The sequence below is a fragment of the Pelophylax lessonae genome (genome assembly GCF_965119305.1).
Source record: "Pelophylax lessonae genome assembly, chromosome: 7".
In the NCBI taxonomy this organism is placed as follows: domain Eukaryota; kingdom Metazoa; phylum Chordata; class Amphibia; order Anura; family Ranidae; genus Pelophylax; species Pelophylax lessonae.
The window spans coordinates 268,532,319-268,559,577 of NC_138774.1; the positions used below are offsets into that span (position 1 = coordinate 268,532,319).

At 41.1% G+C, this 27,259-nt stretch overlaps 1 protein-coding gene across 1 annotated transcript in view; it reads left to right on the forward strand.

Annotated features, from left to right (window-relative positions):
* COL27A1 (collagen type XXVII alpha 1 chain) overlaps positions 1 to 27,259 on the forward strand; it is a 582,809-nt gene that overhangs the window by 453,672 nt on the left and 101,878 nt on the right. The window contains exons 38-41 of the mRNA XM_082264626.1: positions 19,796 to 19,849; positions 19,940 to 20,047; positions 23,322 to 23,375; positions 26,438 to 26,491. Coding sequence (XP_082120752.1) covers positions 19,796 to 19,849; positions 19,940 to 20,047; positions 23,322 to 23,375; positions 26,438 to 26,491 — 270 coding nt within the window. The remainder of the gene's footprint in view (positions 1 to 19,795; positions 19,850 to 19,939; positions 20,048 to 23,321; positions 23,376 to 26,437; positions 26,492 to 27,259) is intronic.

The window sequence follows — 27,259 nt, forward strand, 5'->3', positions numbered from 1 at the left end:
GTGGCAGCTGGTGCTCCATGGGCCGGGGGGGGGGGGGAGGCCAAACGGACCACACCATACACAGTGTTTAGTGTTAGGCTGGACTTTTCCTTTAAGGGATCTATTTATGAAGCAGAGAATGTGACTTTTAACAAACATGCTCTGATCGACTGGAAAGACCTGAGGTACTTGGAAAGTCTTAGATGACGAACAAAATAGAGGTATTTAGGTAGGCTTACATGTGGAAAGAGCAGAGGTACCTGGGTGGGCTTACAGAAGGGAAAGAACTCAAGCTGTACATCACCAGTGTGGGGTCTCCAGGTGTGAGGCAGGGCAGTGGCATTGGTTTTGCACACTTAAATGTCATTGTTACTCCCAATTATCCATCTCTCCCAGCAGAAGTGTATCACATTTGATCAGATATCTTTTGCCAGGTAAAAAAGAGCTGACCTTTGATAGCCCTCTTAAAATCCCTTTATACTACTTGAGCAAATTGTTTTGAATCTACCTTTATGATTTTTGTTTTTACATACATTTAATGAAAGGCAACACAAATGTGTCACTTCTATTGCAAGCCTATCAAGACTAATACAATACAAGTAAATATTCTTGGGTTGAAAAGCCATGAATGTACTGTAGGCGTTGCATAAGAAGTTATCAGAGTTCAATGCCATTTATTGCAAATATTACAATGTACATCTGATATTTCTGCAAGATGTGCGTTTGAGCAATTTTATTGAAGGTCCAGGATTTATGACAAAGCTTAAAGCGGTAGTATACTAAAAAAAAAAAAAAACCCTGCAAGACAAAGGCATAATGATTATGCAAAGCATACTAGCTCATTATGAAATACTTACCTTAGAACGAGGCCCCAACACGGACCCCCGGACACCGCTGTGGGAGCTGACATGATCCCTCTGCGTCTCTTCTGGGTTCGTCGGCTCCGGCGCTGTGAGTGGCCGGAGCCGCGATGACGCATGCGCGGGAGTCATTTTCCGGCAACTTCCCGGCAAGGAACTCTGAAGGTCCGCCGGACCTTCAGAGCGCATGCCTCGCTCGCGTCAGCGGCTGCATGCAGTGTAAATATCTCCTAAACCGTGCAGGTTTAGGAGATATTAATTGTACCTTCAGGTAAGCCTTATTATAGGCTTACCTGTAGTTAAAAGTCACAAAAAGCGGTATACTACCGCTTTAAACACTAATTTAGATACCTAGTGGACTTTTTGTTTTTTTACTGCTTGAAAGTCAAGCCAGTTTTTTATTTTAGTCATGGAGAACTAAAGGTTTTTGCGCATGTGTCCAACTAAAGATTGCTCTCATAAGTTGGAGTAGAATGGCTATTATAGAGTTAAGCGGCCGTCTGAATTGTCTGCAGCAGGGCCAGCTGGCGCTGAGTCCTGATCCTGAATTCAGATCCAGCAGCGCTACAGAGTAAATTTTTGGTCTCACGACAAGCCAGAGATTGGGTATCCGCTCCAGGAAAGTCATCCTAGAGTGTGTGAGAAACCCGAGCCCGCATTATGGAATCCCTCGCTTTACAAGCAGACCCTGGCCAATATCTCATATTGGAGGTGCCTAGAGGGGGAAGGCTCTCGCACACCTTGTGCTTTGTGCCTGTGCTTGTTACCCATATCGTACAGTATTTCCTCTTCCATTGAAGGTCAACATGTTTTCTGCCAGAAAACGTCAATTACTTGGCACAACCATAAGTGACTATTCTAGCTTTCTAAGAATTTGATTGTTTATTTCAGATGACTTTCAATCTTCAAATACTGCAGAGAGAAAACAAACAATGTTACACGCAGGACTGATGAGCTTAGGTCATTATTGGAACTTTTGAAGCATTATTACTGATTGTAGGCAGTGTGAGCTAATCACTCTGGGCAATTTAGTGTCAGTGGACTGTTATTGTATAAAGCAATGAAAAAGCTGTTGCCCATAGCAATCAATTTTTACATGTCACTAGGTTATAGAAAAATCAGAGTGAGGCTGCTGCATGTAGATGGATTTACTTAAAGGGTATGTCCAGGTATTATCCAAATTTACTTCCTAACCTCCCTATTTTCCCTCTAGAAAACAGCCCTGATTTTTTCTTTTTTACTTTGTTCCTTGTGTTATTAGCCCAAAGAGAAAGTTGGGAGCTCACTGGATTTCTGCCAGGTCAACTAGGTCAAGATTTTTTTTGTACTTCATGCATTTAGAAGTTATGATAAAACCCCAGGAGCTATGCATGTATTGCAGAGCTGTACTGAATATACAGTACAGACCAGAAGTTTGGACACACCTTCTCATTCAAAGAGTTTTCTTTATTTTCATGACTATGAAAATTGTAGAGTCACACTTCAAGAGGTAGTCACCTGAAATGGTTTTCACTTCACAGGTGTGCCCTGTCAGATTTAATAAGTGTGATTTCTTGCCTTATAAATGGGGTTGGGACCATCAGTTGTGTTGTGCAGAAGTCAGGTGGATACACAGCTGATAGTCCTACTGAATAGACTGTTAGCTGCTTTTTTTCTTGCCATAATACAAATTCTAAGTACAGGAAAACGAGTGGCCATCATTACTTTAAGAAATGAGGGTCAGTCAGTCCGAAAAATTGGGAAAAACTTTGAAAGTGTCCCCAAGTGCAGTCACAAAAACCATCAAGCTCTACAAAGAAACTGGCTCACATGCGGACTGCACCCAGGAAAGGAAGACCAAGAGTCACCTCTGCTGCGGAGAATAAGTTCATCCGAGTCACCAGCCTCAGAAATCGCAGGTTAACAGCAGCTCACATTAGAGACCAGGTCAATGGCACACGGAGTTCTTTGCAGCAGACACATCTCTAGAACAACTGTTAAGAGGAGACTGTGTGAATCAGGCCTTCATGGTAGAATATCTGCTAGGAAACCACTGCTAAAGAAAGGCAACAAGCAGAAGAACGCAAGGAATGGACATTAGACCAGTGGAAATCTGTGCTTTGGTCTGATGAGTCCAAATTTGAGATCTTTGGTTCCAACCACCGTGTCTTTGTGCGACGCAGAAAAGGTGAACGGATGGACTCTACATGCCTGGTTCCCACCGTGAAGCATGGAGGAGGAGGTGTGATGGTGTGGGGGTGCTTTGTTGGTGACACTGTTGGGGATTTATTCAAAATTGAAGGCATACTGAACCAGCATGGCTACCACAGCATCTTGCAGCGGCATGCTATTCCATCCGGTTTGCGTTTAGTTGGACCATCATTTATTTTTCAACAGGACAATGACCCCAAACACACCTCCAGGCTGTGTAAGGGCTATTTGACCAAGAAGGAGAGTGATGGGGTGCTGCACCAGATGACCTGGCCTCCACAGTCACCGGACCTGAACCCAATCGAGATGGTTTGGGGTGAGCTGGACCGCAGAGTGAAGGCAAAAGGGCCAACAAGTGCTAAGCATCTCTGGGAACTCCTTCAAGACTGTTGGAAGACCATTTAAGGTGACTACCTCTTGAAGCTCATCAAGAGAATGCCAAGAGTGTGCAAAGCAGTAATCAAAGCAAAAGGTGGCTACTTTGAAGAACCTAGAATATGACATATTTTCAGTTGTTCCACACTTTTTTGTTATGTATATAATTCCACGTGTGTTAATTCATAGTTTTGATGCCTTCAGTGTGAATCTACAATTTTCATAGTCCTGAAAATAAAGAAAACTCTTTGAATGAGAAGGTGTGTCCAAACTTTTGGTCTGTACTATATATATATATATATATATATATATATATATATATATATATATATATATACTTGCCAAGTATTGAACTGTGTTTTTTTTGTTTTTTTTAACCAGCATTGGCTAGATCAGTGTTTCTCAACTCCGGTCCTCAGGGCACACTAACAGGCCAGGTTTGCAAGAAAACTGAAATACATCACAGGTGATATCATTTGCTGCTCAGTGATTGCAGTATTCTAGTCTGCATCTCCCCAAGGTAATACTTAAAATCTGGCCTGTTCGTGTGCCCTGAGGACCGGAGTTGAGAAACACTGGGCTAGATAACTTTTTGGATTTGTTCCACATCATTGGATTATGTGTTGTCAGAAAATGAGCAAAGCTACAATTTTATATTTTTTAGAAGAGATATTACAACTCTGCTAAGAATATAAAGGACATAAAAATGTCAGCATTGGTTGAGGCTTATGAGCAGAAAGATGAGGCTACATTTACTCCAGATGTGAATGTCTTAAGACATGTTTTATACACATTGTAAAGGGCCCCTTTCAATTGACGTTAGTAGGAAAAAGCACATTGATAGATATATTTGTGTGTGTGTATGTATATGTGTGTATATATATAATAATTTAAATAAAAATATTAAATAAGTATTGAACACATCACCATTTTTCTTGGTAACTATATTTCTAAAGGTGCTATTGACATGAACGTTTCACCACATGTCAGTAAGAATCCATGCAATCCATACATACAAACAGTGGTGTATTTAGGTTTTGTGCTGCCCTAGGCCTGACTAGACCCATGCACCCCCTAATTTAAATTTGACCCACCCCTTCCTGCTAAGGCCACACCCCTTCCTGTCATCTGCAAACCACACCCCTTCTTCTTTAGGCTTCACCAACGCAGCGGCTGGTGTGAATGGACCCTAGGCTGTGTTGAGAGGCTTTTGCTTGCTTCAAGTAGGTATATACTATATACTCCCATACCTATGCAAGTCTATTGGAATGCAAAATCTGCATTAAGCACAGGTAAGTGCAAGTCAGAAGGAGGTCAAGTTCACCTGTCAATAAATTCTGAATGATCACTGAAACATCTCAAACTGATTTCAGAACAAATGCCAGTGTTAAGTGATACCAAAAGCACTTCCAGTGGTGGAAGTGCTCATGTTCTCCTGCTAAAATAACCCTAAATTACATCACATTGGGCCAGCAGATAGGGTTGGACTAAATCTATATTTGTGTATTATTGAACATGCAGTACAATGCTGATCTGACAACACAGGTACCGCTCTTAGATGTCAGTGCTACTTATCCCAGGAGGAACACTGGGGATGGGGACCTGCCAACTACAGTTCCATTTGAAGATGGTCATGTGAAATTCACAAACCAGTTTAATAATCAAAGCATTAGGACTCAATCAGGCCAAAAATGACCCCAAAATATGTCAACACACGGACTGAAAGATCTTTTACCTGTGTATGTTTAATTACAATACATTTTGCTAAATAAAACGGGATTAACTGGCATTAAGATGTTCCTATAGAGAAAAACATAAGACAAATCAGCAGGTTGCAAAAACCATGAGCAAAAAAAGTATATGTTCCAGCTTTTCTTCTCATTTAGAAGACTACAAAAGCCCAGTATGCTGCAGAGGAGGGTAGGCTGAGCATTAGGCTGCTAAGACCTGCTGCCATCGCCACACTTTCTAGTATTAGCGGCCGCCAGTTGTATTAAGTGCGGCTGCCGGTCTGTCCAAATGTCAGGCAAGTCATTGTCCACCAGCCAGTATTATCATACTGGCAGCAGTGGGGGCGCTTTATGAGGGCACCAGACAAGCGGTCGGGACTCTTTTCATGCAGGAGCCAGGAGGAGGCTGTTTCTTTCATGCAGGGCCGCTTTTTGCCTCCCCCCTGCAAAGTGCCACCCTAGGCCTGGGCTTTATTGGCCTAGACAAAGATACAGCATTGCATACAAAGAAACCAAAACAAATAAGTTCAGAAATTAGGTTATGTGTAATAAAATGGAATGACACCAGGAAAAAGTATGGAATACACAAAGAGGTGCAAAAAGCCATGGAAAGCCAAGACACAGCGGAAATCTATCATCAATTACAAAGCAATCCTGCCCCTTGTCAGTGCAAATTAATATTGACTGGTTCAGTCTCAACTGATGGCCTATAAAAAGGGGCCTCATTACTAAGGTGTCACACAAGAAAACGCTCATGATGGGTAAAATAATTTCTAAACCTCTGTGAGCACTATTAGGGCCATAATGCAGAGATGGAAAGAACATAATTTCACCATAAACCAGCCACAACTAGGTGCTCCTCGCAAGATTTCTGACAGAGGAGCCAAAAGAATTATCAGAAGAGTTGTCCAAGAGCCAAGGACCACTTGGCTTCATAACCTGGAATTAGCAGGTACAATTGTTTCAAAGAAAACAATAAGTAATGCACTCAACCGCCATGGACTGTATGCATGCTCACCATGCAAGACTCCATTGCTGAAGAAAAAGCTTGTTTAAAGTTTGCTGCACTGTAAAATACAGAGAGAATATAGTCTGGTCAGATGAGACCCAAATGTAGCTCTTTGAATGCCATAATACACACCATGTTTGGAGGTAAAATGGCTCTACACATCACCCCAAAAACACCATACCAACTTTGATGTTTGGAGGTGGGAACATAATGGTGTGGGGCTGTTTTTCAGCATACGTTACTGGCAAACATCATGTCATTGAAGGAAGGATGGTTGAAAAAATGTACCAAGATATTTTTGATAAAAATCTAACAGGATGATGAAGTTGAAGTGAGGGTGGACATTTCAGCAAGACAATTATCCCAAACACAAAGCCAAGAAAACTCTCAATTGGTTTCAAAGAACGAAATTAAAAGCTGCTAGAATGGTCCAGTCAATCACCTGACTTGAATCTAATAGAAAATCTATGGAAGGAATTCAAGATCAGAGTTCATAGAAGAGGCCTACGGGACCTTCAAGATTTAAAGACTGTGTGGAAGAATGGGTCAAATTCACACCTGAGCAAAGCATGCGACTAGGTTCTCCATACAGGAGGCATCTTAAAGCTGTCTTAAGTATATTTCACTTGTTTAACACTTTTTCCCTGTGTCATTCCATTAGAATTCACATAACTTGTATGAATGTATTTGTTTAGGTTTCTTTGTATGTATGGGTTGCTGCCGACGTGGTGAAAATTTCATGTCAAAAGCACTTTTAGAAATATTTTTACCCAGAAAAATGGTGACCTGTTAAATATTTTTTTTACCTGCTGTGTGTGTGTATGTATGTATGCGCGCGTGTGTGTGTATATGCATGTTTATATATATATATATATATATATATATATCATGGACATAGAAAAGAATCACCCCCCTCCCTTTTAAAATAATCACATTTTGTTGCTTTGCAGCCTGAAATGAAAACGGGCACAATTTTTGTTTTATCCAGCTGTATTATTATACAGGATTTATATAGCGTCAACAGTTTGTGCAGCGTTTTACAACATGAGGGCAGACAGTACAGTTACAATACAATTCAATACAGGAGGAATCAGAGGGCCCTGCTTGTGAGAGCTTACAATCTAGGAAAAATAGACAGACACGGTTTTTGCTTTATCCAGCTGTATTTACTCAACCTATAACATCCAAGTGAAAGTTATAACACCAACATGTCAGAAAAAATGTAAAGAAATTCAAAAGCCGAATCACTGAGTTGAAAAAAGGATCACCCCTCTCCTAAAAATTACTTGTAAACTCAATCAGGCGCAGCTAATTACCTTCTCAATGGCACACAAAGCCATTTGACTTTAAAATGTGATCAGATGTGGTAATTTTAATTATCTCAGCATGAAAAGAGCTTTCCTGTAGCATTTCAGTCCCCGTTAGTGCAACTTAAGCAAACAGTCAACTGTGGGTGGCAAGGTACTGTCAAAATATCTCCGTGATAAACTTGCGGACAGGCACAAGTCAGGAGATGCATACAAAAACATTTCAAAGGCTTTATCAATGCCTAAAAGCACAGGGCAATCTATTATTAATAAGTGGAAGGTATTTGGTACAAAACAGATACTCCATGGATCGGGACGTTGTTCCAAACTGGATGAAAGTGCCTGGAGGAAGCTGGTCAGAGAGGCTACCAAGAGGCCTATAGCAACTCTGAAGCAGTTGCAGGAATTTATGACAAAGAGTGGTCATTCTGTGCATGTAACAACAACATTACACATTTTCTACAAATGTGGCTTGTATGGGAAGGTTGCAAGAAAAAAAGCCACTCTTTAAGAAAGGCCACATGCAGTCACAAATGAGCTTTGCCAAAATGTACCTTGAACAATCTGAGGCCACATGGAAAAAGTTGTCATGGTCAGATGAGACTAAAATTAAATAATTTGACCTCAACACCAAACAATATGTCTGACGGAAATCCAATACAGTTTACCATCCAAATAACACCATTCCTACAGTAAAGCATGGAGGTGGTAATATCTGGTTTTGGGGGTGATTCTCTGCAGCAGGGACTGGAGCACTTGTCAGGATAGAAGGAACAATGGATGGGGCAAAATACCATCAAATTATTGAGGAAAATCTGCTGCCGTCAAGAATTTGTCAATGGGAAGAAGGTTTACCTTCCAATATGACAATGACCCAAAGCAAACAGCAAAAATGACCATACGGTGGTTGAAGGAAAAAAAGGTGCAGGTCCTTCTTTGGCCCTAGCCACAGCCCAGACTTAAACCCCATTGAAAATCTGTGGAATGACTTGAAGACTGCAGTCCACAAATGGTCACCATCAAATTTAACTGAACTTGAGTGGGCAAATATTACAAAGTCTAGATGTGCAAAGTTTGTAGAGACATATCCCAACAGACTAAAGGCTGTAATTTAAGCAAAAGGTGGGTCAACAAAGTACTGACACAAGGGGGAGATCCTTTTTCCAACTCAGTGATTCTATTTTTTACACTGCTTCCCCGCGTTCTCGCACGCCAAAGAGAACGCATACGTAAGTCGTGCCCATAAGTGTAAACGGTGTTAAAATCACACATGTGAGGTATCGCCATTATCCTTAGAGCGAGAGCAATAATTCTAGCAAAGGACCTCATCGGTAACTCTAAACTGGTAACCATTAAAATTTTTAAAGTGTCCCCTATGGATATTTTTAAGTACCGTAGTTTGTCGCCATTACAGTGCGTGCAATTTTAAACCGTAATATGTTTGGTATATATTTACTCGGCATAACATCCTCTTTCACAATATTCAAAAAACTTTACTGTTTAGTTTTTTTTAATTCAGTGAAGTGTATTTTTTTCACCAAAAATTGCGTTTGAAAGACCACTGCGCAAATACTGCGTCACATAAAATATTGCAATGACTGCCATTTTATTCTCCATAGTCTCTGCTAAAAAATAAATAAATACAGTATCTCACATAAGTTAAGTACACCCCTCACATTATTGTAATTATTTTATTATATCTTTCCATGTGACAACACTGAAGAAATTACACTTTGCTATATGTATATAGATTTGCTGTCCCCTCAAAATAACTCAAACACACAGCCATTAATGTCTAACCTGCTAGCAACAAAAGTGAGTACACCCCTAAAGGAAAATTTCCAAATTGGGCCCAATTAGCCATTTTCCTTCCCTGGTGTCATGTGACCCGTTTAGTGTTACAAGGTCTCAGGTGTGAATGGCGAGCAGGTGTGTGAAATTTGGTGTTATCGCTCTCACTTTCTCATACTGGTCACTGGAAATTCAACATGGCACCTCATGGCAAAGAACTCTCTGAGGATCTGAAAAAAAGATTTGTTGCTCTACATAAAGATGACCTAGGCTATAAGATGATTGCCGAGACCCTAAAACTGAGCCGCAGCACGGTGGCCAAGACCATACAGTGGTTTAACAGGACAGGTATCACTGAAAATAGGCCTTGTCATGGTCGTCCAAAGAAATTGAGTGCACGTTCTCAGCGTCATCTCCAGAGGTTGATTTTGGGAAATAGACGTATGAGTGCTGCCAGCATTGCTGCAGAGATTGAAGGGGTGGGGGGGTCAGCCTGTCAGCGCTCAGACCATACGCCGCACACTGCATCAAATTGGTCTGCATGGCTGTCATCCCAGAAGAAAGCCTCTTCTAAAGATGATGCACAAGAAAGCCGCAAACAGTCTACTGAAGACAAGCAGACTAAGGACATGGATTACTGGAACCATGTCCTGTGGTCTGATGAGACCAAGATAAACTTATTTGGTTCAGATGGTGTCAAGCGTGTGTGGTGGCAACCAGGTGAGGAGTACAAAGATAAGTGTGTCTTTCCTACAGTCAAGCATGGTGGTGGGGGGGGGTGTCATGGTCTGGGGCTGCATGAGTGCTGCCAGCACTGGAGAGCTACAGTTCATTGAGGGAACCATGAATGCCAACATGTACTGTGACATAATGAAGCAGCAGAGCATGATCACTCCCTTCGGACACTGGGCTGCAGGGCAGTATTCCAACATAACGACCCCAATCACACCTCGAAGATGACCATTGCTTTGCTAAAGAAGCTGAGGGTAAAGGTGATGGACTGGCCAAGCATGTCTCCAGACATAAACCCTATTGAGCATCTGTGGGGCATACTGAAATGGAAGGTGGAGGAGCGCAAGGTCGCTAACATCCACTAGCTCCATGATGTCATCATGGAGGAGTGGACGAGGACTCCAATGGCAACCTGTGAAGCTCTGGTGAATTCCATGCCCAAGAGGATTAAGGCAGTGTTGGAAAATAATGGTGGCCACACAAAATATTGACACTTTGGGCCCAATTTTGGACATTTTCACATTGACATTAATGGCTGTGTGTTGAGTTATTTTGAGGGGACAGCAAATTTACACTGTCATACAAGTTGTACACTCACTACTTTACATTGTAGCAAAGTGTAATTTCTTTAGTTTTGGCACATGAAAAGATATATAAAATGTGAGGGGTGTACTCACTTTTGTGAGATACTGTATATATCTGTAAACACTATATCTATTCTGGGTGGACTCCTTGAAGATAAAACCTACTCTAGGTAATTTTGGGACAAATCTTCTTTAACACCAATAAGCTTGTCCATGTCTTGTACCACCGAAGAATGTAACTTTAGATTGCTCTCAAAATGGTACCTTACCCCTTCTAGAGTGCACCATATTTTTCCATCCCACTCAGATTCCTGTTGGCGCTGCCAGGCCTCCCCGGGCACTCTTCATATTTGGTGGGCCTGTCCCCCCATTCCCAAGTTTTGTGACTTTTTTGTTCTTATTTACAACCTCCTTACTCAGGAATCAGTCTCCAGTCCTCCTGAACTCACCCTTATAACCCTTTTCCCTCAATTGGTATCTCAAGCAAAAACACTCTTCTTCAACAGAGGAAATCCTCTAACAGCCGTTCATTCCGTAAATGGCTTGAGACCCTCAACAACAGTATGCACATGGAAAAATTTATAAATTAAAGATCATGATACTTCATGTGAAAAAAAAAAAAAAAAACCTCTCCTCAGCTACATACCTTTTTAAAGGGACTTTTGCTGAAGTCCACTGTTGTGGTACCACTCACTTTTTTGTTGGTTTCCCATTCACTTCTGTCCCAGCACTTCATGCTATGCAAATGCCACTTCCAAACACTATCCCCGGATTTATAATTGCTTCACTTTTGCTGTTCATTTCCTTTCCTCTCTCATCTTTTTTTCTTGCTCTATAGCTCCTTCTTTCAACATGGGGAGTATGGCACTCTCCTAAGCAGAGGTACATGAGACATTCATTCCCTTCCTTTCCTCCAGCTTGCTTTAATGTCTTCATGTGCAAAAGATGTCTTATTACTGATATTGCGATTTCCAGGGCTTTTTTTCTCAGAAAATAGGTGCAGGAACTCCACCATGACCCCCCCCCCCCAAATAGTGGGTGTGGTCAAATTTCACCAACAGTTTGAGGATCTTAAACAGGCACTAAATACCAGGAATGCATTAGGTACAAAGTGCACAAGTCGGGTGGAGGCGGCGGCAGGGGTGTGCTATGTACATAGTGTAGAGTTCAGGGTGCACTGCATACAGAGTGTAGAGTTCAGCCCATTTCTAAAGCTGCTTACCCACATCAACGCCTCATTTTCACCACTTTTTAGCTTTTACCTCTGCATGCAATTCCCCCTCCACTGCCCCTATCATCTCCCCCCCTTAAAAACTCTACCCATCTTACAAATGTCTTACATTTGTTGCTTTTTTAAGCACCCAGCCAGCTCTAGTACCTACCGGTAAATTGTAGGTAGCCCCACCTTTCTTACTCGCAGGGAGATCATCCAGTAGGGGTGTAGGCATCCTCACTGCACACTGGGCACCTGCATATCCCTTGTCCTCATCCTGGGAGCCACTCAGGAAATCAGATCTGTGGGTGCCATTGGGAGACGAGCTGTCAATTGTAAACACAGAAGCTGGACTTCTGTGTTTACAAGTAATAATTGTGAGCAGAAGGCCTGAGCCAGAGGTGGTGAAACTGAGTTCCACCAAGTTCCAGCTGAAAAAAAGCCCTGGCGATTTCTATTTTATACTGGTTTACTTTCTCTGAGATTTGTAATTGGACTACCCTCCTACAGAGATATGGTTTATCATCTTTGTTTTTTATTGTCTTTTCTTTTTTAAAAAACATAAAAACATGTTTGTCTAACTTACTCTACGCAATTTAAAAATTAAAATAAAGGCTCAATGGTATGGATGCATGGATGCTTGCCTTTTAGGCAATGGTGGGAACCGCACAATTTCAACCTAAGAAAATTATATTATTTAGTTTACCAGTCCTGGTGGCTTCATACTTTTTTTTTTTTTTTTTTTTTTTAGGATGATTTTTCTTTTATCTTCAACTGGTAACCCAACCCATCTATAGTTTGGTGTGCGGTGTTCTGCAATTCATAGAGATGTACAGTTTATGACTGATAACACTGCTTGAGATAAGAGAGCAGAGATCACAGGACAGGACTGAATTTCAAGCAGATTAATGTGTATTTTTTGCATTTAGCAAACAGATATAATAAAACGTTTTCAATAGCATTTCATGAAAAAAGGGAAAGGAAAAGGTAATTGTTAGGGTTTAAATGCACCTATACATTGCCACTATAAGAGAAAATATGTTATATACATGTTTATAGGCGTGCATCTAACGTATGCTCATAATTTTGGTAGGAATTACCCTTGCTATGTTAATTTTTATTACAAACGTTGGCCTTACTGTTAATATAATTGATATAATAATTTTAATGAATAGATTGTGTGTCCAAATGATAAACTACCCTAAGTAATAATTTGCATTTTCTTCATAAAAAGGGATGACCCATCCCGGTAAAAAATCCAGTTAAATCACCAAAATAATAGTTTTTTTTTTTAATTTAAATGAAATAATCTATTTTTAATCAAAATAATCAAATCTTTGATCTCCTATTCATTTAATGCAGGATAGGCAACCTTAAAGAGGTGGAGATCTACCTGAACAACATGGGAGAAGTCAAAGATCACCGGTCACAGTGTTGACTCCTCGCACCTGATTTAGGCCTCTAATTGCTGTACTACTGTGTTGCAATCGCATGCATTGAACGACAATCATGGGTTTAAATCGGGTGGTAAAGAGGCAACATATCACCTCCTCGCCCCTGTTAAAAATAACACTTGGATTGCTTTTAAAAGGAGCAGCAACACTTGTGAATAAACCTTTAGTTGGGTTTGGCAGTGGCACACTTAATGCTCGTTTACACGTAAGGTTGGGGGTAAAACCCTGTGGTTATGTTGTGGTTTTACAACCCCCATGTTTTACAACCCCCAGCCAAAGGTGTACACATGCCGCAGCAGGAATTAAGCCTCCTGCTGCTTTTGGTGGGAGCTACTGCCTACCAATCGTGACCCTTTCAAATAGGGCCACTCTTCAAGTGCCCTGCAACTGAGTGCTTCTGCGGGGTCCAAGGTGTTAAAGCAGGTGGTGATAAAGCAACACAACGCTGTCTGCTTTAACCCCATTGTTTGCTGTACTGCACAAGGTTGCAGAGCAGCCACATTCACTTGAATAGGTCATGCTTGGTAGGTGCTATGGGTCAGCAAGCCCAGACCACAATCTACCAGTTCACCTGTTGATCGCAATCCACTGGTTGCTAACCCCCGATTTAATACAATAAAACTTAAGAAAAGGACATATTCCAAAAGACTATCGTGAGTTTCAAATCCATGTCCAAAGAATTTTCTCTCACTAAATTTGTATATACATGGGGTTACCACTACCTATACCTCCTTTAAGTGATCCCATTTGTTGTTTATTCAAACTGGGAGGTGCTAATAATTTCCTTATTATACCACAGCAACAGCATCAAACAGCTAATACAGCATGTCTCTAGAAAAACCACATTGCCTGCTAGATATACCACATCACATGACATTATATTTGCTTTGGAGAGAATGTTTCAACATAGTTCCATGGCAGAGTCATTTGGCTTGGAGTGCAGACGAGTAAATTGCATCTCTTTGCAGTTTTAGGCTATCGGTAGTTGAGGGATTCTGCTTTGTCACACTGCATGTCAAGTCATCTCACGCCAATCCACTGTCACTCATAACCCCCCTGTTCAGCCGCAGACAGCAGTGTTCTCTTTTCCCATCTCTGATCACTGGGCACACCAATGAATATGGATCGTATAATTTTTATGAGCTTGGAGTTCAAGAACAGCCATGGTAATCCTTCAAATTTCCTGTAGCCCTGCCTGATGCATGTTGGTGCACAAGTCGATGTTTAATACATGGAGACCCTTCTGTGTCTGCGGGAAGAAATGTTCTGTGGTTTCATCAGTCTGCCTGTCTTATTCCAGGGACTCTGGTCCTAATCAGACTCCAGCTGCAGTCAAATCACAGCATAAGATGTTTGCCTTCTATAGCTATGCTAGCAATGCTTGCATATGTGTATGCAAATGATTCCTGGAAACTATCAAGGTTGTCGATACTTGAAAAAAAATCAATTTTCCCTGATGAATATATTATTCCATATAAAAATCTATTCCTATTAAGAACACAGCTTGATGAATTAAAAAAGTTTATGGTTTAAATAGTATTGAACCCTCAGAGTTTTTATGCTTAACATATTGAGCACAAAAAAAATAAAAATTCCATAGGAAACTACTTGTTAAAATTCTTACCCAGTACTTTGCAGTGTTCAACTTTCAATGCTACTGGCTTCTCTCTGTGATGTTTCTCTGAACTTCCGGTCTTCACAGGAAAAAGTTAAAGTGGTTCTACAGGCTGGACATTTTGTACCTTAATTAAGGTAAAAATTACATAGTTACATAGTTAGTGAGGTTGAAAAAAGACATCAGTCCATCCAGTTCAACCTATGATGTGTGTGTGTGTTTGCTTTTAACCGTACATTGTATACCCCTGTATGTTGTGGTCTCTAAGGTGCCCATATAATAGTTTTTCGAAACTATCGATGCTCCCTGCTGATACCACTGCTTGTGGAAGAGAATTCCACATCCTTACTGCTCTCACAGTGAAGAACCCCTTACGCATTTTAAGGTTAAACCGCCTTTCCTCTAGTTTTAGTGAGTGGCCACGTGTCTTATTGTATTTCCTTTCTCTGAATAGTTTGTTCCTTATGCTAGGGTCGCCAGTACAGTATTTGTACATTGATATCATATCCCCCCTCAATCTTCTCTTCTCCAGAGAGAATACGTTCAGTGCTTGTAGTCTTTCCTCATAGCTGATGTCCTCCATTCCCCTAATTATTTTTGTTGCCCTTCTCTGGACTCTTTCCAATTCCAGCACATCCTTCCTGATGACCGGTGCCCAGAACTAGACAGAATACTCCAGATGTGGCCGGACCAGAGTCTTGTAGAGCGGGAGAATAATCTCTTTATTTCTGGAGTGAATCCCCTTTTTTATCCAGTATTTTGTTGGCTTTGCTTGCAGCGGCTTGGCATTGCATGCCACTGCCAAGCCTGTTGTCTACCAGTACCCCCAAGTCTTTTTCCATCCTAGACTCACCCAGAGGTTCCCCCCGTAGTGAGTAGCTTGCTTTCTGGTTTCTGGCACCCAGGTGCATTACTTTACATTTTTCAACATTAAACCTCATCTGCCATGTAGTTGCCCACCCCGTTATTTTGTTCAGCTCCGCTTGTAAGGTTTCCACATCCTGTATAGAAGATATCGTCATGCTTAGTTTAGTATCATCTGCAAATACTGAGATTGTACTAGATATCCCATCCTCTAGATCATTTATGAATAAATTAAACAGGATTGGTCCCAGGACAGAACCCTGGGGGACCCCACTTTCCACACCCGCCCAATCCGAGTACTCCCCATTAATCATCACCCTCTGGACTCTCCCCTGGAGCCAGTTCTCTATCCAGGTACTCACCTGGATAAAATGCAGGCAAAAATGTCCCTGCATTTGTTTCACCCCCCTGTATACTGAGCCTGATCCTGAGCCAGCACTGTGCCCATATGCAGCAGCTCTCCACTCTGTCTCTGCTCACAGGGGCAGCAGAGGGAGCCATTGATTTCTGCTGCTGTCAATCAAAACTGTGAGCAGAGAGTGGGGGCGGGGCTGAGCCATGCTGTGTATGTCAGTAGAAGCACACAACCCTGCTCGGGAGTGAGCCTGCAGATACACGCCCATAGACAGTGGGTTCTTAGGGTAACACACTGAGATAAGAGGGAGCCAAGACTGCCAGCGGGGGGCCCAAGAAGAGGAGGTTCAGGGCCATTGTGTGCAACATCATTGTGTTGTCACCAACAGTGAATAGTGCAATCTGGAGTTAAGTCTTTTAGCGTGGAGAAAGGGGAGCAAATGAGTGACTTGCCTTCCCAGCCTACGGGGGTTTGTGTTTCTTTGATGCACACAATGTAGGGAGAGACCATCTAGTCCCTGCATAGATAGGTTGGCTCCATAGGATGCTGCAAGAGAAAGGAGCCACAATAAACTAGAAAACGTTGGGCAGCAGTCATGGCACCAGTTTGCACAGGATATGCCAGGATTACAAGATAAAGATGATGCATACTCACTCAGTAAGTGACTAAATCAGCTGCTGAAAGAATTAAACCCCACCCTGAGGTTACCAAGCGCAGGATATTTTTTGTTTTACTATGCCGCATTGACATTGTAGATCCTCTGTGGTCAGGAGAGGCTCCAGCATTGGTAAAAAAGCAGAAATTTGCCTTCTCATATCAGAATTGCCCTCCTTAAAGAGTAGAGATCGGATGACTGGTGGGGCAAGGATTAAAAAGCATCAGGAGAGGTGGGGAAAGCACAGAACCACAAAAGGAATGAGCAGCAGCAGGCAGATTACTTGCGCTGCAGGTCCTCAGATGTAGTTTCACTCCAGTAAGGAGAACAGTGGACAGCACAGTAGTGACACCACAATCTTACTACAAATTTCCTTAGACTAGCAGTCAGAGGCAGCATTGCTATATGAGCTCACATTGCAGATATTCAGCTATGATGCTACAGCACTGCCTGGGCACAGGCTAGAATCTGCATTACTATTTTACAAGAGGAATTTAAGGCAAAAAGTAGATTTTTTTTCCAGGGCACTACTTAACCACAATTTAAATTTCAATATGTTCTTTATAATGTAGCAGACCTTCACATTTTTGATATAGATCTACTATAACTATACCCTGACATGTTCGCTTTAACAAAACAAGGCCCATTGCCTTTACTTTATAGCTTCCTTCTGTGCATTTTGGACATGAGCTCATTTGTATAAGCAGATGTGTTTCTGTTGCTTGAAATATAGCTTTAGGCTAGTCCTTGGACACAAAAGAATCTTGGCACAGCAGCGTGGGGCTGAACCACATTCTACTTCAGCATGAAAGGTACAGATTGAAGCTTTAAAAAAAAAAAAGAGATACATTAAAACTTTAGAAACACAGGTGCAAGCCAACCTGAAAAAGTAATCTTCAAGTGGAAATGGGTTTATATCTGGACGTGAACCGTGAAATGCTCAATATTTTTATCAATTGGGAGGATTAAGAGGTAATCTCACATGCACAAGTCATGTTACTTGGGTTTTGTAGACTATGCTCTTAAAAGTGCATCTAAAGCCTACAACAGTTTTGTTGTTTTATACACGGGAACCAGTCCAAAAATGTCTAACCACCCACCCCACACTTTTTCAAATGTGAACGGGCATCCCCTGTGTTGGTAGATAGCCCTCTCATATTTAGGGGTTGTACCCATATGTGTTAGCCATCCTCTATGGGTGGGAGGGGAAGCACCTTTCCAGTGAACGAAAACGACCCTACCGACCTGACACAGGGCCCTGAAGACTGCTTCCTAAAAGCATCGGAGATTACATCATCCAGAATACCCAATAAACAACATTTGGAGTCCAGGGGTATAGTACACTGAAATGCTTGAATACATTTAGACAGAACCAAAGCACATACATTTCTCCATGATCCTTGCTAGATTTAGGACAGGCAGTCAGGGAGAAGTCCCATCTTGAAATATTTAAGAGAATTCTAGTGTACTTTCAACAAGATGTACTATTGGAAAAAGTGCTGCGAGGTGTTTCAGGAACTATTATGCACCTCCAAAGCCATCTCCCATTGTTCACTGGTTCATTTCCCCAGATCGGGCTGCCACTGTTTCATTGCTTTGCAGGGATACGCTTCCAAATAGATGGAGAGAAAGGATGCATAGCCACTAGAATAAAATACCTTTCTGTACAGTGCTACATTGCAACATACCAAAAGTGGAGGTTGGAGAAAGCGAAAAGTCTACCAATATGTTTTGGACCGCGACTGCATGGTGCGGCTGTGCTCAGTAGAAATACAGAGACTTTGGTATATGATACACAGTTTGTAAAAAGGAAAAATGATAACAATTTCCCCACCCTAAAATTATGTTTTAAATGCGTAATGCCATACATATGCCATTGAGTGGCATATATAAGCTTAGCCAACTGCAGGTAGGTGTGGTTGTTTCAGATAGGGCTATAATTAGTGAAACAAGCCACCCCCTGCATTTGTTTCACTTTACATCAAACCTAATGCATTAGGCGATAAGTAGAGAAAAGTCCAATTTAGCAAAGTATTGGGCTTCTAGTCCTTTAGGGAGAGAGGGTGCATTTGTATAGTGTAATAGAATGGCCAGAAAAGAATCGCAGATCGTCCCCTTGTTCTCCTTCACCTGAGGCATACCTGCCCACTTATGCTGCAGCTGAGCAGCCAGAAAGTATATCCAGGCATTCAGAAATGTAATTCTATCCCCCTGCCGCCCTCCAGTCATCTGTATGACTCTCAGGGGCCGGGCGCAACGTTATGACGTCACTTCCAGCACCGGCAGATGTAAACACTGCCATGTTTTCAGTTGGAAAGGCTGAGATGTTTTTTTTTTTTTTAAACTCCGGCTTTAAAGCCTAGAAGAGAGATGTGGGGTCTTATAGACCCCACATCTCTCTGTAAAGTGAGAAAATAAAAATAAAATAAGCAATAAAAAAAATATAAGCGCCCCCGTCCCCATGTGCTCGCACGCAGAAGCGAACTCATACGTACATCGTGCCCGCATATGTAAAAGGTGTTCAAACTACACATGGAGGTATCGCCTCGAACATTAATGAGAGCAGTAGGTCTAGCACAAGATCTCCTTTGTAACTCTAAGCAAATAACCTGTAAAAATGTGTAAAGTGTAGCCTATGGAGATTTTTAAGTAGGGAAGTTTGGTGCCATTCCAAGAGTGTGCACAATTTTAAATCGTGACGTGTTAGGTATATGTTTACCCGGCTTAACATCATCTTTCACATTATACAAAAAAAAAAAAATCAGGCTAACTTTAGTGGGTTTTTTTTCCAAAAAGATTGTGTGTCACAAATTGCTGCGCAAATACCGTGTAACATAAAAAGTTGCAACAACCACCATTTTATTCCCTTGGGTCTCTGTTAAAAAACATATATGATGTTTGAGGGTTCTGAGTAATTTCAAAGCAAAAAAAAAATTATGGTTTTTACATGTAGGAAAGGAATGCCAGAATTGGCTTGGGCTGGAAGGGGGATAAAAGCTGACTGTTCTGTTTTAATAAAAAAAGCTTTCCAAAGATATTCCTCTCATTTTAAAAACATATAATTTTTACCTTTGATTCATAGGGCACAGAAGGAAAACCAGGAAAACAAGGCGAGAAGGGCAAGCCAGGACGAAAGGTAAGGTCAGGCATCTGTGGTTCACCATGTCTTGTTCCTGGATGACACATTAACTTGTCTTGATCAGTTATTCTGTGGGCTGTTTAATAGGGAAACAAAGGTTTTCAAGGGCATCTAGGAGAGACGGGATCACCAGGCCAAACCGGACCCACAGGAAATCAAGGACCAAAGGGAAACAGGGGCACTCTTGGACCAGTGGTAGGTACACAGTTGGCACACACGCACTCTCAAACGTATGCCTTCTAAAACTACAGTTTATGGTTGATGTCCAAATGAAGTCAAAATGTGTTTAATATAGAAAAGGGAAGTCCCAATACCTCTGTCTAGTTTTTATTGCTCTACCTATCCCCAGTATGGAGATTTACCCTCAATTCTTAGTAACCTCACAGGAAGAGAGAATTATCTCTTCAGTGGAGACACAAAAAACATGAAAAAAAAAACATGAGTTCTTACCCTTTGTGTCTCTATTAATCTAAAGGGCTGTTTTTGTCTGCATTCCTATTGGGTAGATTCTACTCACTTCCTGTCCTTGTGACACAGACAACACTAAAAGCCTGACAGAGAACATGGGGTTTGAACTATTTCAGAAATACTACCAACTTAAAATGATCTAACCTATTTATTTATTTATTTATTTTTACTAATCTCAAATCTTTTGGGGTATCTGAACTTCAAAAGAAAAATGTAATATATTGCAGTTTACCTATCTTTTAGGCATGGTGCATTGATTTTCTTTCTTCAGCCTTCCTTCTTTATTTTCCCCTGGTAATCCTTCGAATAACATACTTCCTGTCCTAGAATGGTTACTCTTACTCACTATGGAGTATTGTTACATAGTTAGTCAGATTGAAAAAAGGCACAAGTCTGTCTAGTTCAAGCAATAAAGAAAAAAGCAAACCTCCATATACACAATTCACATTCCGCATTTGTTTGGGAAGCTATGTGATCCTCCGTATTTCATTAGGTATTGGGTTGTGGTGCTATTTTAGGATGAGTGGATTAGAGAGGATTTATGAATATTTGAGGCAATTTTTTGATAAAGAATTTTAAAGTACACAAACCTGATACAGTGGGTACGGAAAGTATTCAGACCCCCTTAAATTTTTCACTCTTTGTTATATTGCAGCCATTTGCTAAAATCATTTAAGTTCATTCTTCTTCCTCATGAATGTACACATAGCACCCCATACTGACAGAAAAACACAGAATTGTTGACATTGTTGCAGATTTATTAAAAAAGAAAAACTGAAATATCACATGGTCCTAAGTATTCAGACTCTTTGCTCAGTATTTAGTAGAAGCCCCCTTTTGATCTAATACAGCCAGGAGTCTTTTTGGGAAAGATGCAACAAGTCTTTCACACCTGGATTTGGGGATCCTCTGCCATTCCTCCTTGCAGATCCTCTCCAGTTCTGTCAGGTTGGATGGTAAACGTTGGTGGACAGCCATTTTTAGGTCTCTCCAGAGATGCTCAATTGGGTTTAAGTCAGGGCTCTGGCTGGGCCATTCAAGAACAGTCACGGAGTTGTTGTGAAGCCACTCCTTCGTTATTTTAGCTGTGTGCTTAGGGTCATTGTCTTGTTGGAAGGTAAACCTTCGGCCCAGTCTGAGGTCCAGAGCACTCTGGAGAAGGTTTCTGTCCAGGATATCCCTGTACTTGGCCGCATTCATCTTTCCCTCGATTGCAACCAGTCGTCCTGTCCCTGCAGCTGAAAATCACCCCCACAGCATGATGCTGCCACCACCATGCTTCACTGTTGGGACTGTATTGGACAGGTGATGAGCAGTGCCTGGTTTTCTCCACACATACCGCTTAGAATTAAGGCCAAAAAGTTCTATTTTGGTCTCATCAGACCAGAGAATCTTATTTCTCACCATCTTGGAGTCCTTCAGGTGTTTTTTAGCAAACTCCATGCGGGCTTTCATGTGTCTTACACTGAGGAGAGGCTTCCGTCGGGCCACTCTGCCATAAAGCCCCGACTGGTGGAGGGCTGCAGTGATGGTTGACTTTCTACAACTTTCTCCCATCTCCTGACTGCATCTCTGGAGCTCAGCCACAGTGATCTTTGGGTTCTTCTTTACCTCTCTCACCAAGGCTCTTCTCCCCCGATAGCTCAGTTTGGCCAGACGGCCAGCTCTAGGAAGGGTTCTGGTCGTCCCAAACGTCTTCCATTTGAGGATTATGGAGGCAACTGTGCTCTTAGGAACCTGAAGTGCAGCAGAAATCTTTTTGTAACCTTGGCCAGATCTGTGCCTTTCCACAATTCTGTCTCTGAGCTCTTCAGGCAGTTCCTTTGACCTCATGATTCTCATTTGCTCTGACATGCATTGTGATCTGGAAGGTCTTATATAGACAGGTGTGTGGCTTTCCTAATCAAGTCCAATCAGTATAATCAAACACAGCTGGACTCAAATGAAGGTGTAGAACCATCTCAAGGATGATCAGAAGAAATGGAAAGCACCTGAGTTAAATATATGAGTGTCACAGCAAAGGGTCTGAATACTTAGGACCATGTGATATTTCAGTTTTTCTTTTTTAATAAATCTACAACAATGTCAACAATTCTGTGTTTTTCTGTCAGTATGGGGTGCTATGTGTACATTCATGAGGAAGAAGAATGAACTTAAATGATTTTAGCAAATGGCTGCAATATAACAAAGAGTGAAAAATTTAAGGGGGTCTGAATACTTTCCGTACCCACTGTATGTTTGGTTGAACTAATGTGAATAAAAGATTCTGGAAGAGCACAGCAGTAAAATCCCGAAGTACCTTCTGGGTTCCCTTGGTTGGAAGCCATTATTAGTTTATACTGATGTGGTGGGATGTGGTGCTAGACTGCTCCTAATACAGTCCTTAGCTTAATATTGACTCTTGATAAGGACTACAAACATCATTCTCCCTTTATCTCCAGTACATGGAGGCAGGAAAGTTGGTAGTTTACAGATGGCCGCTTGGAAGGAAGAAGATAAAAATGTTTGTGCTTTCAGTTTAATTTACAGGAAGTGCCAAGGACACAGGTGTTGTCTATACTTGCTGATGTTTGCTTGTATAAAAAATAAAAACTAATGAAGCCTCCAATAACAACTGGTAATTTGCAATATATATATTTTTTTGTTCTTGGGTTTAAATATCCTTGTCCCTATTTCTGGTGGCCAATGTCTTTGCACTCTAATCTCCAACTGCTGCAAGTTTCTAACGTTTACATGTATGTTAAATACCTGCTCTGCCACCGCCCGCTATGTTCAGTCCTGCTAGCTACTACAGGATGTAGGACTATAGAGAATCTACTTGCTCCCATTGTTCTTCCTTATGGCATTTATGCTAGATTTCTCAGAAAAGGATTGTGAAGTTCCTACAGCTCATGAGGCCTCAAGTCTATATAAATGTTTATGTTATTAGCTAAACCACAGGCTTAGTTTAGGAATCACTTCGGGGACTGAAGAATTGACTGGTGATTCTTTGTTTCTGTAGGGATCTCCGGGCAGGATGGGGGCACAGGGAGAACCAGGAATACCTGGCTATCAGGTAATATGTTTGCTTTCATTCTATCACAAAGTGACTATAATTTTGTCTTTAAATTACTAGTTTAGACAGCAGCCCTATGGCTTATCAGTGTATTCGTTTACAGCCTTGTTGTTATTTTCTACCATGTGTTTTATGAATATTGAAGTCTAAAGGATCACTCCACCCAAAGATAATATTTCACCCATGTGTCTCATAAACTCCTGAGTGACTTTGTGTAGGTCTGCAATTTCAGTGTCTGCTAGTAATAGAGTTTTTGTTAACCACTTGCCGACCGCCGCAAGTACATATACTGCTGCGGTCAGCCCGGCCAGACAAAGTGACGTATATATACGTCACTAGCCTGTCACCGGCTTGTGAGCCAATAGCGGGCGAGCGCGCGCCCGCTGAGGCTCGTTCACTAAGGAGTCAGTGCGTGTGACCGGCGGACCCGATGTCCACCGGTCACTCGGCAATCGTCGGTAGAGAGGGAGAAAGGCAGGCGGCTAATGTAAACAAGCCGCCTGTCATTCTCCCCTGTGTAAAAATGGAGATCAGATGGTTCTACTATGTAGAACCGTTGATCTCTGTTTTTACAATAGTAGACATGTCCCATCACAGTTAGAAACACGCCCCTAGGACACACTTAACCCCTCCCTCTCCAATACAGTTAACCCCTTCCCTGCCAGTATCATTTTTACAGTAACAGTGCATATTTATAGCACTGATTACTGCAGTAATGTCACTGGTAACCCCAAAAGTGTCAAAAATGTCAGTCAAGGGTCCCATCTGTCCGCCACAATGTCGCAGTACCGCAAAAAAAATCACAGATCGCCGCCATTACTCGTTAAAAAAAAACACCAAAAATGACAAAATTCTTTCCCTTTGTTAGTAAACGCGATAACGTTTGCGCAAACCAATCAAAATACGCTTTTTGCAATTTTTTTTTTTTACCAAAAATATGTAGCATAAAACAAATTGGCCGAAAATGTTAAAAAATTTTGATTTTTACATTTTTTTTGGGGGAATTTCATATAAAAATATGTGAAAAATATTATTATTTTTGCAAAATTTACGCTCTTTTTTTGTTTCTAGCGCATGATCAAAAAAAATCGCACAGGTGATCAAATACCACCAAAAGAAAGTTCTGTTTGTAAGAAAAAAAGGGCGTCAAATTCGTTTAGGTACAGCGTCGCACTACCGCGCAATTGTCCGTTAAAATCATGCAGTAAAAAATCGCAAAAAACCCCCTGGTCAGGAAGGGGGTAAAATCTTTCGGGGCTTAAGTGGTTAAGCACAAGTTGACTGTTTTTTAATGACAAGTCAGTTTAATGACGTCAACCTTTAGTAAGAGAAATATGCTTACCTCCACAAAAAAAATGTTTCTTTCCTGGCTACTATAGTGACATAATAGCTTCAGTATTTTGAGCTATTGACCTCAAATAAGTCTGCAGATCAGGAGGATCATAGTAAAAAAAAAAAGGTCAATATCTGCATACTTGCTGCATGTTAGGCCTAATTTCCACAGGCATGTGATTATATGCATTTACAGGGCATTTCTAAATGCATATAAACCCCTGTAATAAATTCAATTAGTACAATTTATACTGTGTGTTTACTTGCATTTGCGTGCATTCAGTTTAGCTGCATTTAGAAAATATAGAATTATATGCATCCAGTGGTAAATTAAAAACTCTAAACCTGTCTAAAGTACATGGAAATACAAGCACATATACATGCAAGAGAAAAAAAAATGTGCATTTATTTATTCATTTTTTGCAAATGAACCTGCAAAGCATTGCAATTGTGATCAATAAATTACAGGTTTAATGCACAGGCTGCTACAAGCTCTTCCTCCTGCTTCTTGTCTGTACCAAGGTATGGACTTTGAGTTGGAGAACTGGAAGAATTGCCAATATACTATAGGTGAGGTAATCATTGCACTTGTGTTTTATTGATAATTTCAAGCCCATCTGTCACAGTGGAAGCTGGGACTTGTAGTTTATTCATTCACAACTCTGTGTAAATGATCCAGCTATGCTGGCAGAGACAAAATTTAAGACTGACCCCATCGCTGTCAGTTGTCTTGGCACCATGTTACATGATATACTCTAAATATGGGTGTAAAATTCTCTAAAAAGTGCAGGAGGCCGGTGTAAATAAGGGATTACAGACCTTTTCATCACTAATACTGGCACTTGTGCCAACTGGCTGTTATGTATTATGTTTTCAACAAATCTGAACATAGATCCGTCTGCTCAAGAGCACTTTTGAGCCAACTAAAGTCCTGTAAATCAATCCTGAAGTAATTATTTCACTCATCTAAAAGCATATGGTCCCTGTAAGGCAACCCGACAGAACACCTTTGGGATGAATTAGAGCGGAGACTGCAAGCCAGGCCTTCTCATCCAACATCAGTGCCTGACCTCACAAATGCGCTTCTGGAAGAATAGTTAAACATCCCCATAGACACTCCTAAACCTTGTGGACAACCTTCCCAGAAGAGTTAAAGCTGTTATAGCTGCAAAGGGTGGGCCAACTCAGTATTGAACCTTACGGACTAAGACTGGGATGCCATTAAAGTTCATATGCATGTAAAGGCAGGTGTCCCAATACTTTTGACAATATAGTGTATGTGAACACAAAGGAAATGTGTAATGATGTATAGCAGTGTGCAGAGGATTGATTGCAATGTTTTGGGTATATAGGTGGTCACACCCCCTTTGCACCTGATGATATACGTGTAAAGCTATTTGGATTTGAGCACAGACCTATCTTATTTTTTTGTAATGGGGGGACAAAAGTGTAAGTATTTACCATGGCAACCAGTCTTGATGCTTCGTCTTTTAAAAAATGCCTAAATCTAACTGGTTATAAGTAACACTTTCCATCCTCCAGTTTTTGTAAACTGGCCTCCTGGTATATATTAACCTTTTCTTGGTGACCAGGGAGAGACACAGGTTAAGGCTTTTGGTTACAAATGAAATGTGACATTCAGGCCTAGCCTGGTAAATGCAGAGAGAGGAATAATAATTGTGAATGATCTAAATGACATGTAAATGAAAATGTTTTCTGTCTTACAACAGGGACACGCAGGCCCCCCAGGACCCATTGGGCCTCCCGGAGTAAAAGGCGAAAAGGTATGTCCGTGAACTTTGATTGCAGCATGTGAAAATTTAAAATGGAATAAACCCTAAATACTGACATACTATTGACGCATAACCACAAATGACTTCTAAGGACACATGGACCCTTCATACTTGCATGTTAACATTTCAAAAGCATAATCACATCAAAACTAGGTAGATAATTGTGTGTCCTGTACTTCCTGCTTCAGGAATGCATTTATGCGTTTTGATGCAATGCAGTTTGTAACAATCCTGCTTGCTGCATATTTGAAAATGTTTTAGAAAATCCTCATCAGATTATCACTCGCTTCATGTAGCATCGAGCAGTTTTCATGTTTAGTGTGCTTTTCTTTAATACCAAACACAAGTTTTAGTGTTTTTCCACACTATCCAAAACTAAATGCAGATAAAAAGGCAAACTCCAGCCAAAACGTTTTGTTGTGTTTTAGAGAAATAAAGGGTTAAATGCTCTGTCTAACCTGGTGTAGACAAATGGCAGCTGGAAAGTTATTAATCGCTTTGTGCAACCCAAATACTTTCCCTTCTTCAGATTGTATACAGGAGGCTGAATATATCACAGGGGCCAGCAATCAGTTTGTCACGCAGGCAGTAAGCAATGTCAGAACCAATTTTAACAACCGTATTTTTCACAGATAGGTTCCAGATCATTCCACAAAGTGATGTGAATTGTAAACTTAGAACATTCATTGTGTCTCTGAGCTTTGTGGTACCTCAGGCTGACTCCATGTACAAACCCGATTCCAAAAAAGTTAAGACACT